At 53.9% G+C, this 15,784-nt stretch overlaps 1 protein-coding gene across 2 annotated transcripts; it reads right to left on the bottom strand.

Moving 5' to 3' along the window:
- Positions 1–6,557: 6,557 nt before the first annotated feature.
- On the bottom strand, positions 6,558–14,223 carry LOC118689795 (torsin-1A-interacting protein 2-like). Of its 2 annotated transcripts, none has more exons than XM_036388265.2 (6): positions 14,110–14,223; positions 13,178–13,378; positions 11,263–11,562; positions 10,818–11,132; positions 10,307–10,471; positions 6,558–9,549 (listed from the first exon to the last, which is right to left on the bottom strand). In XM_036388265.2, exons 2-6 carry the CDS (start codon positions 13,209–13,211, stop codon positions 8,789–8,791), a joined length of 1,575 nt encoding a protein of 524 aa, XP_036244158.1. In that variant the 5' UTR covers positions 13,212–13,378; positions 14,110–14,223; the 3' UTR covers positions 6,558–8,788. The 2 variants fall into 2 exon arrangements, with proteins under 2 accessions (XP_036244158.1, XP_036244159.1); XM_036388266.2 differs by having other exon boundaries at positions 10,373–10,471.
- Positions 14,224–15,784: the final 1,561 nt, after the last annotated feature.

The raw sequence follows: 15,784 nt of genomic DNA, 5'->3' as shown, positions 1-15,784 counted from the left end.
TGTTTATGCTGGGGAGCCCTCTTCCCACCTGGGGATGCCCTTGTCTGAGGTGTTGTGCAAACACAGCTGCTGGGGCAGGGAGTGCACACGTGTTGATGGAGCAGTCCATCCTGGTCAGTCCCGAATGAAGGATTTCACATCTGTTTAGCTTGACCTGGCTTGCTCTGCCTGAAGCTTCCGATTTAGCCCTGCAGCTCAGGGTAAACAGAACAGGCAGCAGATGTGCAGGGAGGTAAAAGCAAAGTGGGAATGAGACACTTGAGCTTCAAAATTAAGACAAAGCCCAGAACAGGAGACACTGCTGCTCCTCAAACCTGAGTTATCCCCAGTAAATCTGCAGTGTCTGGTCTTCTCTGTGTCTAAAACGGCTCATGTGGGATTGCTTTATCCCAGCCATGAGTCTGGGGGTGGGAAACACAGCCCAGAACCCTCTTCCTTTAGCAGAGCAGAATTCCTTAGGCAGCAAAGAAATCCGGCCGGGTTCCCCTCGAGGAAACGGGAGCGCCGAGGCACAATGCGGGCAGTGACCCGCGGAGGCAGGGGCACTGCGGCGCCCCGCGAAGCCGGCATTCCTGCCGGGAACACGGATTTCTGCCCGCCCTGCCACGGGCACGGGGGCCATTCACCCCGGCTGGGCCTCGGGAAGGAGACGGGACAGGCACGGGGGTCTCGGTGCTGCGGTGAAACAAGTGCCACGGGAGGAGGGCCGGGCTGAGGGCTCCTTTGTGGTGCGGAGAAGAGATGAGGGCAGCGCGGGGCGCTGATGCCTGGACAGGCTCCCCATGGTTAGTGGGGAAAGCATCTGCCCAAAGCCGTGCTCGGGGTGGCGGGGAGGACAGGGAAGGGGGAAATCTGTTTGTTTCCAGCCCTAAGTTTGAGCCAGCCTCCTGCTAGGGACGAACGTGGAGGGATGGACGTGGTGGGCAGCTTCGGGCGAACCCCCAGGCAGGGGAAGGCGCCGCGCCCCCGTGGTCCCTCTGGTGATGCTGGGACCCTCTTGGTGCATCCTCACACCCCCATCAGCCTTTTGTTAGTGCCAGGCACGGCAAGCGGGCAAAGCTCCTGGGGTCACCCTGGGGGACAGGCGACGGAACCCCCTTGCCGAGCAGCGCGGGAGGGAAGCGCGGGGATCCCGGAGCTCGGGAGCCTGAAACCTGCGGGGAAGGGCGAGGGGCCGCGGCTCGGAGCCCTCTGCGTCCGTCCCTGCCCCGCCGCGGCTCCCCGAGGGGAGGGAGGACGGGAGGGAAGGAAGGCAGGAGGGAGCGAGGGAGGGAGGCTCGGCGCTTACCTTATCGCCGAGGGGGGCGGCGGCGCGGAGGAGGAGGAGGAGGATGAGGAGGAGGAGGCGGCGGGGAGCGGCGGCCATGCCGCGCTGCTGCTGCCGCTGCCGCGGAGGAGGAGGCGGCTCGGCGGCCCCACCAGCGGCGGCTGCGGGCGCGGCGGGGCCCGCGGAGCGCGGCCCGGCATGGCTGGGGGAGTTAATGACTTTACAACCTGCCGGGTGGCGGGCGGCGACCCGCGGCGCGGCCGCTCGGCGGGGGAGGGATGGAGGGATGGGATGGGATGGGATGGGATGGGGATGGATGGGATGGGATGGGGATGGGATGGGGATGGGGGCCGGGCGCTCCTCGGGCCCCGCCGCGCCCCGCCTGCCCCTCGCACCGCCCTGCTGCCGCCCCCCCGGGCTCGGAGCTCTCTCGGCGCTCTGTGCGATCCTTTCCGAGCCCCCGCGGCCGCCCCGGCACCGAGAGGTCCCTGCGGAGCCACCCGCGCTGCCCCTCGCTCTCGAGAGGAGCGCTCCGCTCGTTTCCTCACGCACAAAACTCTTTTGCTGCCCGATTCCTCCTTCCTGCCCTCTGGAGGCAAGCTCTGCCTGCCAGGGGATCGCTCTGCCCGGGCTGGAGGAGCCTGTGCTCCGTGCTGGGACAGAGCACAGCATCCCCCAGGACACGGGAGCTGCTCTTGCTGTGGTGGTTGAGTCACAGAATCCTAGAATGGTTTGGGTTGGAAAGGACTTTAAAGACCACCTTGTTCCACCCCCTGCCACGGGCAGGGACACCTTCCACTATCCCAGGTTACTCCAAGCCCTGTCCAACCTGGTCTTGGCACTTCCAGGGATGGGGCAGCCACAGCTTCTCTGGGCACCCTGTGCCAGGGCCTGCCCACCCTCACAGGGAAGAATTTCTTCCCAATATCCCATCTCATCCTGCCCTCTGACAGTTTCACCCCATTCCCCCTTGTCCTGTCATTCCATGCCCTTATAAAACCATCTCTCTCCCTCCCTCTCTTTTCCAGCTCCTTTAGGCACTGGAAGAGGCTCCGATCTCTTGCCCTCTCCTTTGTGGGTTGCCGTGCTGGTGGTCAGAAGGCAGCTTTCGGCAGGGAGCTGCCAGTGGCCGTGCTGGCACAGCTGGGCCCTCCGGAGCTGCCTGCTGTGATCCACAGGCTGTGCAGAAATGGCATCAGGTGTCCCCGGCCGGGGCGGGCAGCGGCGGCTGCTGCCTGCCAGATGTGCTTTGTTTAGTGCGGGAGGCGACCGGGTCCTCAGCGCTCCCTCACGCAGGGTTTCAGCCCCCAGGTGGAGGGAGGAGAGGGAAAGACAGGGATGTCAGCAGGGGGACTCCTGATCAAAGCTGTCTGCCGGCAGGGAGGGGATAGGGGAGGAGGGGGCGATCTGCTTCTGACCCAGCCGGGGAAAATGAGAAGCACTGACAAAGAACACGGTTGTGCCTACAAAAGCAGGGAGGGGAGAAAAGCTTCAGCCAGCTCCTGGCGGTCCTGCCCTGCTGCAGCCCCGTGTCATGTTCCTCCAGAGCCAGCTCCTGCCCCACAGATAAGAAAAATTGTGGAGGGGCACGGAGGTGGGGGAGAGGCTGTGCCTAAGCAGAGAAAGGGGCTGGCTGGCTCCAGCTGAGCGAGTTTCAGCAGTTTCAGCTCAGTTTCAGTGCGTCTGATCTTCCTGAGCCCCTGTCCAAAGCAGTGTCCGAGAGCAGCCCTGGCAGGCAGGGGAGGCTCTGCAGCACGGATGGTTTGCAGAGCGGGATCTGCCTGTGAGGCTCTGCGGGAGCCTGATGGGGCAAATCCAGGTGGCCCCCGTTGCTCTCCCCTCCAGGGCCCCTCCGTGCCCCTCTCTCCTGACCCTTCTTGCTAGTCCTGCTTTCATCTCCTTTCATCACTCCTGAGCCTCCTGTGCTCACAGGGGTGATACAAGTGCAGTGTGGAAGGCAGAAGGACGGTGTTTAAAATGTTGCTTTTGTCATTTCACATCCTGAATTCAGACAATGTGGCTGTTTCCTCGAGGTGCAGAGGAGGTTTTGAGTACTCTCAGCCAGTGTGGGAACAAGGGTATGGGAGATAAGGGTTCCCTTGTAGTCTTGAGACACTCCCAACATTAACCTGTGTCTGGGAAGGTTTGGTAACACAACTGATTAAATACATCTTAAATCTTGTTAACAAAGCCACCAAAACCTCCTCCCAGCCTCCTAATAACTTCCAATCCAATTCTCTCATTTTTTTTCCCTACTATCTTTATTCAGACCATAAACTAAAGGTGCCACTTTCCAATTGGGCCAGCTGGTTCTGCTGTGGGATAAGTTCTGTGTGAGCAGACTGAGGCATGTGCAGCAGCCCTCTGTGGCCTTGCATTCAGCTCTGCCCTCACAAGGGGCTTTCCCCTTTTTGCTTTCCAGTTTCACATGTCCTGTTAACAGAGAGCAGGTCTGTACTGCCACCAGGCAGTGTTTAAAGGATTCAGGAGTTTGAGGATCTCCCCTGTGGTAGCACCCATGGTTTCATCCCAGCTGTCTCTCCATAGCCAGTGTTTTCCATTATGGGATGCCAATCCTGTTTGGGACTGATTCACACTCATCCCCTGCCCTCTGGAAGTCTCCTGGGATTATTTGAACCTCTTGTTTCATTGAATTTGGTTCCATCAGCCAACAGTTTCCTAAAAAACCTTCCAAACACAATCAGAAGGGGAACCACAGGCCTCTGGAATGGAGAAGCTGTGCTCGTGGCTGCTGTTGCATCAGGTCCTGATGCATTCTGCTCCCAACTCACCTGTCACAGGCAGCAGCTGCCCTCTCATGGGGATGGTCTTGGGATCATAATTATAGAGGTTGAGAGTTAAGAAAGATGCATGTGAGACTGGCCTGGTGTGGAGAGGTCTGCAGGCACCTCTTTATTTCCCTGTGTGTGCTCCTGCTGCTGCCCAGCCTGCTGGAGGGAGCCTGGTGCTTGTCCCAGAGCAGGAACAATTGGACTTTTCTCTCCCTGTGAGGAGGAACTGTTGCAGACATCTTTTCATGAAAATTCCTTTCCTTAAGATTTTTCCTCCTGAGAAGCTGAGAAGCTTCAAGAACAAAATGTAAACATTGATGATCTGCTGCTGTGGAATGCAACAGGTGCATCTGGAATTGGCCCATGTTGGTTGTTTGTAATTAATGGCCAATCACAGTCAGCTGGCTCAGACTCTCTGTCCAAGACAGATGCTTTTGTTATCATTCTTTTCTATTCTTAGCCAGCCTTCTGAAGAAACCTCTTCTTCTATTATTTTAGTATAGTTTTAATGTAATATATATAATAAAATAACAAATCAAGCCTTCTGAAACATGGAGTCAGATCCTCATCTCTTCCCTGATCCAAGAACCCCTGTGAACACCATCACAGAGGAACCTGTGTGATTCAGGCACTCTGCAGACACAAGTTTTACCCAGGACTGTGGCTGATCCTTGTTTCTTCTGCTCTGAGCAGCCCTAAGGATTCAGCTCTGTTACCACAGAGATCAGGGGATTCCTTCAGCTCAAGCTGTCATTGTCTGGCCAGGTCTGCTCCCCTGTGGACATTGCCATGTCCTGGTTTTTGTTGCCCAGAGGGGTCCCTGGGCTGCTGGGGCAGGGGATGGAGCAGATCTCAAAGGATTGTGAGCTGTGTGAGCTGTTTCCATCCTTTGTGCTCTGCTGTCCTGGTACCTCTGCGCTGGCTCTTAGAGGATCCTCAGCTCTTGAGTGCCCTCAGGAGGGATCTGCAGAGCCTCTCCTCAGCCTCAGCACAGTCCAGCTACAGCAGGGAGAGGCCAGGGGGATGCCTGCCATGGCTCAGCCCCCTCCCTCTGTGGGGAACACACTTTTAAGCTGCATTCTTTGAGCCTTTTCATGGATCCATGTCCCACAGGCTGTGGCCAAGCTCCTTTGTGTGATTCATTGTACAGCTGCTTCCCCTGCAGAGGCTGAGGTGGGAAATAAAAACAGCTTCCAGCTCCCAATATCTGCAAATCTCAATTACAATGGAGGTTTTGTGGGCCAGAAAGTGGCCCCCGAGGGAGCAGCCCTGTGGAGGGTTAAGCTGCAGATGAGCTCACAGGAGAGATGTGGCAGAACTGGGTTCACTCCTCCTCCTCTTTGTGCCCTGCCTTCTTCCAGCTCCGGCCCGTGCTGGTGCAAAAAGGTGAGAAGGGATGTGGCAGGAATGTCCCTGTGCCAGGGGCAGGGGTGCTGCAGGCAGCTCAGGGTGATGTGCCACACCTGGCCACCACTGGCTGAGGGTGGCAAAGCTGCATCAGCTCCAGGACAGCAGCACATTCACAGGGATAATCAGCACTGATTTCGTGGTGGAGCAGACCAGGCTGGCATTCCAGGACTGGTTTTGCCCCTGAGTTGTGCTCCTGTGTAATTTTCAAGGTGATTTTTAGGATTGTTGAACACCTCGTGGCAACACATCCTTTCCTGCAGAGACTGGAACTCCAAAAAACCCCACCAGTGCACCTTTCTGCCTCTGAGTTTGTTCAGCTGCTCCCTTTGGACTCAGTTTTGGATCCATTTGCAAGACTTAAAAAAGCAGCCTGGTGTTTGCATCAAAAACCAGTGCTTTTTGCATAAAAACCCAGCATTGCTGTACCTGGGGACACTGGATTTTCATGTAAATCTTTGGTGTAAGATCAAATCTCCTCTGGCATCAAACTGGAGATGGGAGATGTCTACTTCTGGCAATCAATCACGTGGACATCCATGTGAAGGCAGGTGCCATTGCTACGGCTATTGTTGTCAGGGGACTGAAGAAAATCCAAACTAACAGGGTAAATACTTTCTTTTCCAGACCTCTCTCTGTTTAGGCTAGAGCTGGGCAAAATAATTCATCACAAAAGTAAAAGTTTGAGTGTGCTGAAGTGGTGGAATATCAAGTGGAACCAATCAGTTGAAATGAGAAATATTTGCTTTTCGTATTTCTGAAACATTTCTGTTGTCAGTGGATTTCAGTTTTATTTATTATCATTAAATATTATGCAAACCCCAGTGTACTTCAGCCTGGGTTGAATCCAGCAGCTCTTTGGGGGTTTGTTTTTAATTTTGCCTCGGTTGAAAAAGCTGCAAATATTTGCCCCAAACAACTGAGAAAAACGTTGTTAAGAGTTTTTCCAGGAAAAGCAAATATTCACTTTGTTTGCACAGCTACAGCCCTGACCTAAGTTAAACTTTGCCTAATATGATGATCTCTTTAGCTTAATGAAAACAGCTGAGAAAAAAAGAATGGAATACAGACTCCAGTCTCACTTTGCTGGCTTCTTTCACAATCTCACCATTTATTTTTAAATAGAAATCCTGTTCCAGAAGCAAGCAGATATTTGTCTTTAGAAGGCCATAAAAATATCTCTGTATTGGAAGAACTCAGGTGGGTGACACTTTCAGCAATGGGGAGTTGCCTTTGCATACCTGGGCTATGCATTGCAAACACAGTATGCAAAATGGAGAGAGAGAACATTAAAATACAGATTTCCACCAAAATATTGGCATAGCATGATTAATGCTCTGCTGGTCCTTAGATCAACACCCTGCAGAGCAGGATAGTGCTTTCCCTCACCAAAGTAGTGTACAGCAATAGGAAAGAGGGAGAGGAGGAAGCAATCTGTATCTCGTATCAAACCATGCCCTGGGCTCCAGCAGGTGGTTCTCACGTTTAGCCCAGTGTTTATCACAGTTAAAACCCCTGTGGTATCTTGTCTTCACATCCCCAACCAACCAAAAAGTCTGTTCTTTGGTCAGAACATGAACAAATAACCCTCCCTCTTCCTTCATTTTGTCCCCTCCTCCAATTAAGGGCCACTAAGGTCCTGGGACACGTCAAGGCACATGGCAGGGGGAAAGAGAGACAGACTGTGGTTTTTAGGGTGCAGGGCTGCACCTCCTTGAGCCCTTGGTGGGGCAGATGAGCAAGGCACTGTTGGCAGGAGACCCATCCAACACCAGGGTCAGCTGCTGTAAGGAGCACCCTGGTGTGCAGCTGCTAAAAACCAGCATGGTGCTGTGGATTTGTTCTTTTTGGACACAGAGCCTGGCTCTGCAAGGCCACATCTGCTACAGCTGCTCCTTCTGCACAGGCACATGGGGCTGGCCCCTGGGGCTGCCCTTGGGTTATAAAAAATGCTTTAACCTGCACCTGCCCCTCCAGGTGTTCCTGAGTTGGCTGCCCTGCCCCACAGCACCTGCAAAAACACAGTGTGGAGAAACCACAGTGCTTCCAGGACTTGGATTTCCCTTCCTAGAATGCAGAAGAGGAGGCAAGGAAAGAAACTAATCTGCTTTGTCAAGGAATTTTAGTGTTAATGGCAGAGATTTGGTCTTTACCAGCTAACCCAGCTCTGCTCCTACTTGCTTTGGCAGATGTCAGAGCTCCATCTGCCTGGCAGGGAGGCAAATGTACCCTTGGAGGGCAAGGACCTGGTGTGCTACACTACATGGTTTGAAATAGCAACGTTAACATCTACATTCATCAACAGAAGTCACCTGGGGAGAGGCTGGGACAGGCTGCCAGCCCTGCACACAGACCAGAGATCCAGGTGAAGAACAATCTGTTGTGTGGGACCAAAGCATCAGCCTGAGGAGAGAGTCACAGCCTTTGTGTGGTAAAGGGATAGAGTGGACTTGTTTTACAGAGAGGAAGCATTACATTACATTGTATTGTTCATTTTTTCACCTGTGTAATCCCTTGAGGCTTCACACTATCACTGTGGCAGCAACTGTTTCACTGCTCTCTGGTTCTGGAGCTTGATCTCTGGCACGTGGGATATCCTCATGGGATCCCTGCCATTACGGTAGTGTTCAAGTGCTGACAACTGGAATTTCTGCTAATTGATGTTTAGGGGATCTCTGAATTGCAGGTTTGTTTGAGGATCTGGGCTTTGCCTGGTGTCAATCAGGCTGTGCCAGTGGGACACTACTGGGACTGACGGGTCACACCCTTGACTGGCAAACTGCTTTTCTTTTTGAAGCATGCCTTCAGAAGGTTGGGCCTTGAGGAATTTGACCTTTCTGTGTTCCAGCAGCTCCCTGGATAAAATATATTGTGAGACTGATGTACACAACTTTAGCAAGCTGAGGGGCAAGGAGAGATTAAAGAACTGCTGAATCCCAGCATCTTTCTGTCATACTAATCGTGAACATTATTTGTCTATTTCTTGATAGAAATGCTCCCTGCCAGGCAGTGTTTCTATCAAGAAATACAGTCAGACTGTGTCTGACTATCAAAACACTACCTATTTTCCCTCCTGCCTCCCCACATGTTGATGTTCTCCTGTGGAACTCTAAAACACCCCCTGTTCCCATCTCCCAGAAAGAAGTGTGTGTATCACCTCCAGGACTCAGCTTCCCAAATATCCTGGATCAACTTGTACCTGTCAAACTCTTCCCAGGAACCTACAAGAAACAAACCAAAGAGAAGTAACACCAGTTGTGCCTGTAGAGGCCACCCAGGAGCATCTTTCCAACCCTCCCCGGGGCTCTGGCCACTTTTGTCCCTAGGCTTTGGCATAGCAGCCCCCGTCCTCGATGGTCTGCACGGGGTGAATGGGTAGGACCAGGTGGGAGATGCGGCTCCACAGCCCGCTCAGCTTGTCCGAGTCCATGCGGTCGTAGGAGCCGGGGCTCCTGGCACTGGTGAACTTGGCCCAGAGGAAGTCACGGACCCTCTCCTCCAGCTGCTGGAGGCTGATGTGGCTGTCCAGCACGTCCTCCTCCAGCAGCACCGTCAGCAGCAGGGCCACGTCCTTGAAGGCGGCGCTCTCGTGGTCGCAGTACTTGTAGAAGATGAGGGTGGCCCCGGCGGGCAGCAGCTCGAAGCGGTGAACCACCGCGGCCCGGCTGCCCGCCTGGAACGCCGCGCTCAGCTCCGAGTCCACCTGCAGCTTGGCCTGGTCGCTGTGGAGCCTGCCTTTGTCCCTGCCCTCGACGTGCACCGTGCTGCCGTGCAGGGCGGCCGAGTAGCAGTCGGCCAGGCGGGCGCCGAGGCAGCGCAGGGTGCGCTCGCCGCGGCGCGCGGCCGTGAGGATGATGATGGCCGGCTGCGTGGGCCGCGACGCGTTCAGGTGCTTGCGCAGGAACTTGCGCCCGCGAAGCCACAGCTCGGGGCTCTGGCCCGGGAAGCTGTGCTGCAGCTGGTCAAACTGGGACTGGAATGCCTCCACCGTGGGGTTCCTGCGGGGCTGCTGGGAGCTGGAGGTGGGGCTGCCGAAGCAGAATATGCAGAAGCCCAGCACTGTGAGGCCCAGGATGAAAAGCCCTGTTCAGCAGGGAGAGACACAACACGGGGAACAGGAGTCAGTCCCAAGTGACCCGCAGTGACATGCTGGAAAGTAGCTACAATGGCTATTTCTCCCCTCTCAGAGCTTCCCCCTGCACTAGGAAAGTGGAGCAAGTTGGGCAGGAAAGGTGAAAGGGCTGCTGGCTCCCACTCCAATGTGCCAGGTGTGGGGGCTGCAGCTCCAGGGATGAGGGCAAGGATTGTGCAAACCTTCCTGAGGAAATTGCAGCTGCCCACAAGCTCTTTTCCCCTTCCTCTGTTTTTTTTAGGTTTGTGGCTGTTCAGAGCACCACATATGGAGGTGTCTGACCCAGGTAAAGTGCTGCTTTCACTGCCCTCCTCCATGCTATGAGTGAACAAAGGCCACCGTGCTTCTGCTCAGAAAACAGAAGGTCCAGACACAATGCCTTGTGTCCCTCTCCATAGCAAAGCAGGTCTCCTTCTAACAGGAGGAATGTGTTGATGCAGATCAGCATCAGTGTTCCTGCTTAGAGCCCCAGGACAGAGCAGGGCTGGGGAGGGGGACCCTCAGCACAGCAGCCCCCCCAGACCTCCCAGGGCACTCACAGCATGATGACCACAATATGCCAGCTTTTGAGGCTGAAGAGCTGGAGGGGAAGCTGCCACTACAGGCTTGAACTGAGCCTGTATTTAAGAGGATGTTTTTTCTTTCAAACCCTCAGAAGAGGCTGTGAAAGGTCTCGAGAGAGAAGAGTAATTAAATGTGCTTTATTACTTGCTCCTGGAGGATCAGTGCCTTCTGGTCGATGAGTAACATGCAAGGGAAGCTTCTTTTCCTCACCTTTCCACAGGACGGACTTTTTGGCCTTCTCCTGCTCTGTGTTTTGGGTGGTGATGTTCTGCAGGGAAGACAGAGTCTCTGGGTTTGGGGCTGTGTCCCCTGCAACAGGAGAAAAGAAATGAGCCACTCAGTGCTGAGGGAACAGGTAAATGGAGCTGTAGTAAGCAAAGCAGGAGGAAACACTGCTTTGGGTTAATACTGCCCGAGTCTTGGCTCTCTCCTCTTGGGCTGGGCAAGGAGAAAGACAATGTAGAGTGCAATGTGGCTTCATGCCTTTCACAGCACAACAGGAGCAAAGGCAAGAGAAAGAGAGAAGCCAATTAATTTCTTATACCTTGTGACTCCAGGGAAGTGAAAATGGCTATGAGAGCTCTCATCCCATTGTTCTAGTGCCTGTGGGAAATGTAGGAAGTGGAAGAGCAGCAGTGTGCAGCCACCAGCTCACCTTTTGGTCTTTTCCTTAACGTGCCTTGGGACTCGCTCTCCTGTGTTTCCTGCCCTCTGGGTGCCTCTGGCTCCCAGTCTGGGAGAGTGGCACTGCTGCTCTTCTCTGCCAAGTGGCCCCTGGGGACATCTTCCACACCAGTCACATCCAGAGGTGTCATTTCACTGCCAGAGCCCCGTGCCTTGCTTGTTGACGAGACATCTTCCTCTGCTTTGCAGAGACTTTCATGGTGCCCAGTTGTCTCCTGGTGCTCCCATGTTTCCTGGTGGACAGGGCTGTCTCCTTTGCTTTCCACATTCTCATGGCCCAGCCCAGCTGTGGGGAATAAAATTCACAGACCTACACTTCGTCTCTTTTAGCCCAAGAACCAACAACCCTTTCTCCTGCTCTGCCTCCTCTAAGCCAAGGCCCAAGTTATCAGGCCCGAGGGTGGGGAGAGACTCACCTTCATCCAAGTCCTGTTTTTCCAGGGGTCTTTCTGAGACACCTTCTCTTGTCTTGTCAGATTCTTCTGGCAACACTTCAATTTCCTGGGCAGGTTTCTCCTCTAGTGTGGGACCAGCTGAACCCAGGAGTGTTGTCTCTCCCCCATCAGCAGCTGATTCACACACTGAAGAGTCCTCCTCTGGTTTACAGGATGTCTCAGGCCACCTGCCTGTCCCTTGGTGCCCAGGTGTTTCCTGGGTGGGCTCTTGGTGCACAGGACACTCTGCTGTGCTCCCCACCTCACCCTGGGCTGGTCCAGCTGGTGGGATCAGAGTTCACAAGCCCAGTGAGCCACACAGGAGTGAAGAATGCCCAGTGCTTTACCACCACCCACACAACTCCCAGTTCTGGCACTGCAGAAACATTTACCCCCAGTGAGACAGGAGAGAACAGAGTGACCAGAGGCAAGAAAACTCTTGGGTTGAGATCCAGACAGCTGAGTGAAGGGAAGGAGGGAATCAGGATGCAAAGGCATCACTCACCATCTCCTACAAGCAGACGGATGCCAGGCCAGTCTCCCAGAATGGCCACCTTGGAAGCCACCCCCTTTCTCCCTTTCTGTCTTTGCCCCATTTTTTTGTTACTGAGCATGGTGCTACATTGTGTTCAACAACTCTTTTCCCACCTTGGGTCCCTGCCCAATCTTCTGCACACCCCAGGGTATTTGCTGGGCAGGGACAGAAAGCCTTGATGCTGTGTTCATCAAAAGCCAAAACACTGCTCTGTTTCCAACAATTTTTTTTCTCTAAGTCCACAAATCCAAGCCACAGACCTTACAGCTGCCTTGCTAAAGCTAACTCAATTCCAGCTTGTGTCCTAGGTGGGATGGGCAGGCAATTCCTTCCTTCAATGGTAAAATATGTTACCACATCTTTCACAGATAGTGGGTTTTCACAGATAGCAATGGATTTGAAGAATTCCTAAGGCTGTTGTTGAGTACAGTTATGCCAATGCACTTCAAGCATCTGTCTAAATGTAAATGATAATTCTCATGCTCTGTGTTTCTGTGCTGGAGCTGCTCTCCCAAAGAGCTATGGCAACATTTAATTAGAACAAACACTGGAGCATAATTCAATAGAGAGATCCTGCAACTGAACAGTGTTTGTGACATATTCTGACTCTCACAGAACCAAAGTGCAGCTCAAATTTCAGGCACTACTTGTGAAAAATTGCTTATGAATGATCAAGCACTACATAAATGATTATGCTATAATTAGAATAAACACTGATTAAAAGGGCAAGGAACTCCCTTCTAATTTGAAAACAGAGAAAAAGCTGCACTTGTCACCTGTCAGAACATGATTTTTACATTCTTTGTTGCTGATTATTACAGTGACACTTCTGACTATCTAGGACAGACCTGAGCTGGTGATGGCATCACTTTATCACTGACACACTCATAGGTACCAGTCATAACAAGGCTCCCACATAATGTAAGTACATGGTAGAAACAGAAACATGAAGAACTTGGAGATATCCTGCTGTTCAAGCTGGGCACAAACTGCTCCCTGCCCTGCCTCTTCCAGAGTTTTTCCAGCCAGAGGTGGTGGAAAACTGGCTCATTATTTAAGCATCTGCAGATGGGAAGCACCAGGATGTAGGGAAGAAAGCTCTTCCAGTCTGGATCTCTCTCTTCAGCATTCCTTGTGTTGCCACCTTGGGACACAGAATCTAAACCTGTTGCAGATCAGAATCTAAAACTGAAAGTAACTTGTTCATCTTTCACCCTTTAAAAACTGATGGCAACTTGCTTTCCTCAGCCTGGAAAAGATGGGATTCTTTTACTGGTTTATTTTTCTTCTGCACAGGTTTCTCATGTCACTGGCAGCAAAGGGATTTTCCTAGCAGATGGAGCAAGCAAAGGATTCACTTACCTCCAAGAAGATCCACGCTTGGAATCTCTTCCATTTTCCTTTTCCCCTGGAGCTCTGGCTTCTGCACGGTTTGGTTTCACTTTCTCCGACGTTCACAGGGAGCTGTATCTCCCTGCTGTTCCGGAGGCTGACCGAGTCCTGCCCTCCTCACAGCCACCATCCCGTCCTGCTCCGGCCAATTCCAACTACACGCCCACAAACCTGATAAGCAGAAACACCGTGAATCACGGTGGGGGAGGCTCCTCCTCCGTGATTCCCAAGGTGAAAATGGGAGGATATGAACCTTCAGCCCGTGGGCTGTCAGCTATCTTGCTTCCCGTCAGTGCAGGGGTTAATGCAAACCGCATTTATCTTGGGACACGCCAGGGGGGTGAGGCACTGCTGTCTCATCCCCACGGACGCCAGGCCGGAGTCTGGGGCTCGGCAGGCTGCCCCGGGAGCTTTTGGGCAGCTGGGAGCTCGCAGCCAGGCGGGCACGGAGCGATGACCCTGCTGCTCCTGTCCTTCCCCCGCCTGCCTCCAGCGTGTCGGATCGGGAGGCGATCCGGCAGAACCGGATCCGCAGCCTGAGCCCTGCACGCCCCCAGCCATGATTCCCCCCGGCTAAAGCCCTTTGGGACAGGGCACAGACGGAGCCGGGCTCGCCGGTGTTATCCAGGCTTGCCCGAGCACAACTAAGCGGATGGAAAACTCCCAAGAAACTTTCCCCGCTTGGAGAGCGGTCCGTGCGGTTTTCCGTACAGGAATCTCCAGCCCAGCCTCCGAAAGCAGCAGCTTTTCGGGGGCCCCTCGCCCCCTAGCAGTGTCTCCACACACGGTTCGGGGCTATGGGGTGCAGTCGCTGCCCCGGCGCTCGTCCCTCCCCTCCCTGTTCCCGATGCCGACGCTCCGGCAGGAGAAGGAAATGAGCAGAACAAAGTGGAGCCGCTTACCCAGGCAGGTTCGGAGCCGGTCAGGGCGGCGATCAGGAGCAAAGAGGCGGCAGGAGGAGGCCAGCGCTGGCCTTTCCCCTTGCCCTCCGTCCCAGAGGCCCTTTGGTGGCAGGACACCAGCGCACACCCTGAATCCTCCGCTGGAAACGTGACGGTGAACCCTGACCTTCCCTGGCTCCCGGCTGCCTGCTGGGAGCTGTAGTTTTCCTTCCCGCAGTCATTCTCGGGAGCCTTCAGGAAACGGGAACTTCCTTTTTTTTGGCCGTGTTTCCGCGACTCTGTGGCTGTGCGCTTTTTTTTCAGGCGCTCTGCATGACTGGCGCGTTCCTGCATTCAGTAACAGTGTTGCGGATTTGAAGCAAGGAAACGATAGTGAAACGAGGGAACTGGTTTGCGAGTTGATTTAGGAAAAGTACTACAAGAAAAGTCACCCAAACACATAAGCAGCAAAGCCCAGCCGCTGGAAATGTCACGTTTCCAGTGCAGGGAGGCTGGGGAGGATGTGACATGGAGGATCTTCAGCATCAGCCTGGGGGAAAGGGATGCGGAGCCCACTCAGCGTCCCCAGAAGTGGGGAGAGGCTGCAAAGCAGGCAAAGGTCTGAGAGTGTCTGAGTCAGCCCTTGGCCTCATTTAGGTAATGCTTTTCTCAAAAAAATCCTACTCTAACTCGTGGTGCCTGCACAGTGGCATGTATAGGCATGGGTATGTTCCAACTCCTTCCCTATTCCCCCTGCCCAGGACATGTTTCATGGAAAGCAGCAGCAGGGAGCACTCCAGGGGAAAGGCAGCAGCACAGGGAGCAGCAGAGCAGAGACAGCAATGCCTCTGGAACTCTGCTTGCTGCCTTTTCATCAGCATCCTCAGAGGAGCCCAGCAGCAAATGGCTGAGACAAAACACAGGGAAAGGCAAACACAGTGCTGGAAAGGAGGGGGCACTGAGTGGCTGGGACTCCTCAGTCTGGGGAGCAGAGGGCTGAAAGGGGAGATGGGACTAATGTGTTTGTTTTGTTTCAATTCGACTAAATCCTCTCCTAAACTAGTACTGGAGGCACTTGTAAAACAGGTAAGAGGTTGGGTTCAAATGGGAAGGAAAAAATACTTCTTTATGCTGGCCCAGGGGGCACAGAGGCAGTGTCAGAGGGGTCAATAAAATGTGTGTGCCATGTTACCTGGGGTGTCAGCATGTGCACAGGCATCAACACTGACACTGCTCATGTCAGGAAGGTGGTGAGAAGGTGAGGTGTGCTGGCCACTACACCTCATTTCTGACAGTGTCTACCTCTGTCACCCACAGAGCTGGGAGGGGACAGTGGCCGTGGCAGACTCAGCACATTCCCTTGTCACGACCAGCCTCTCACCAGGGGCAGCAGAAGCTGTAAAACCAGAATGGAAAAGCAGGAAGGAAAAAGTCAGCGTGGCTGACTCACAGCGGCCAAGGTCACCTTGAGGGCCCTGCTCCTGGCTGCCATCAGTCTCACACCACGACTTGATCTCCCTCAGTAAGGAACAGCCCAGGAACAGCAGAGAGGAGCTGCAGGTGGCAAGGGCTTCATGGAAATCCAGGCATTTTCTATCCCTCTGTCCCTAAAACCATCCAGTCCCTTCAACACAGTGTTTGGGGCTGAGGGGCCGCCCTTTCCATGGAAGCACAAGTGTCATGAAACTGGTGGTAA

The sequence above is a fragment of the Molothrus ater genome, chromosome 9 (assembly GCF_012460135.2).
Source record: "Molothrus ater isolate BHLD 08-10-18 breed brown headed cowbird chromosome 9, BPBGC_Mater_1.1, whole genome shotgun sequence".
Lineage (NCBI taxonomy): Eukaryota > Metazoa > Chordata > Aves > Passeriformes > Icteridae > Molothrus > Molothrus ater.
Note: the sequence above shows the minus strand (reverse complement) of the source record. Positions and strands in the feature narration are given on the sequence as shown.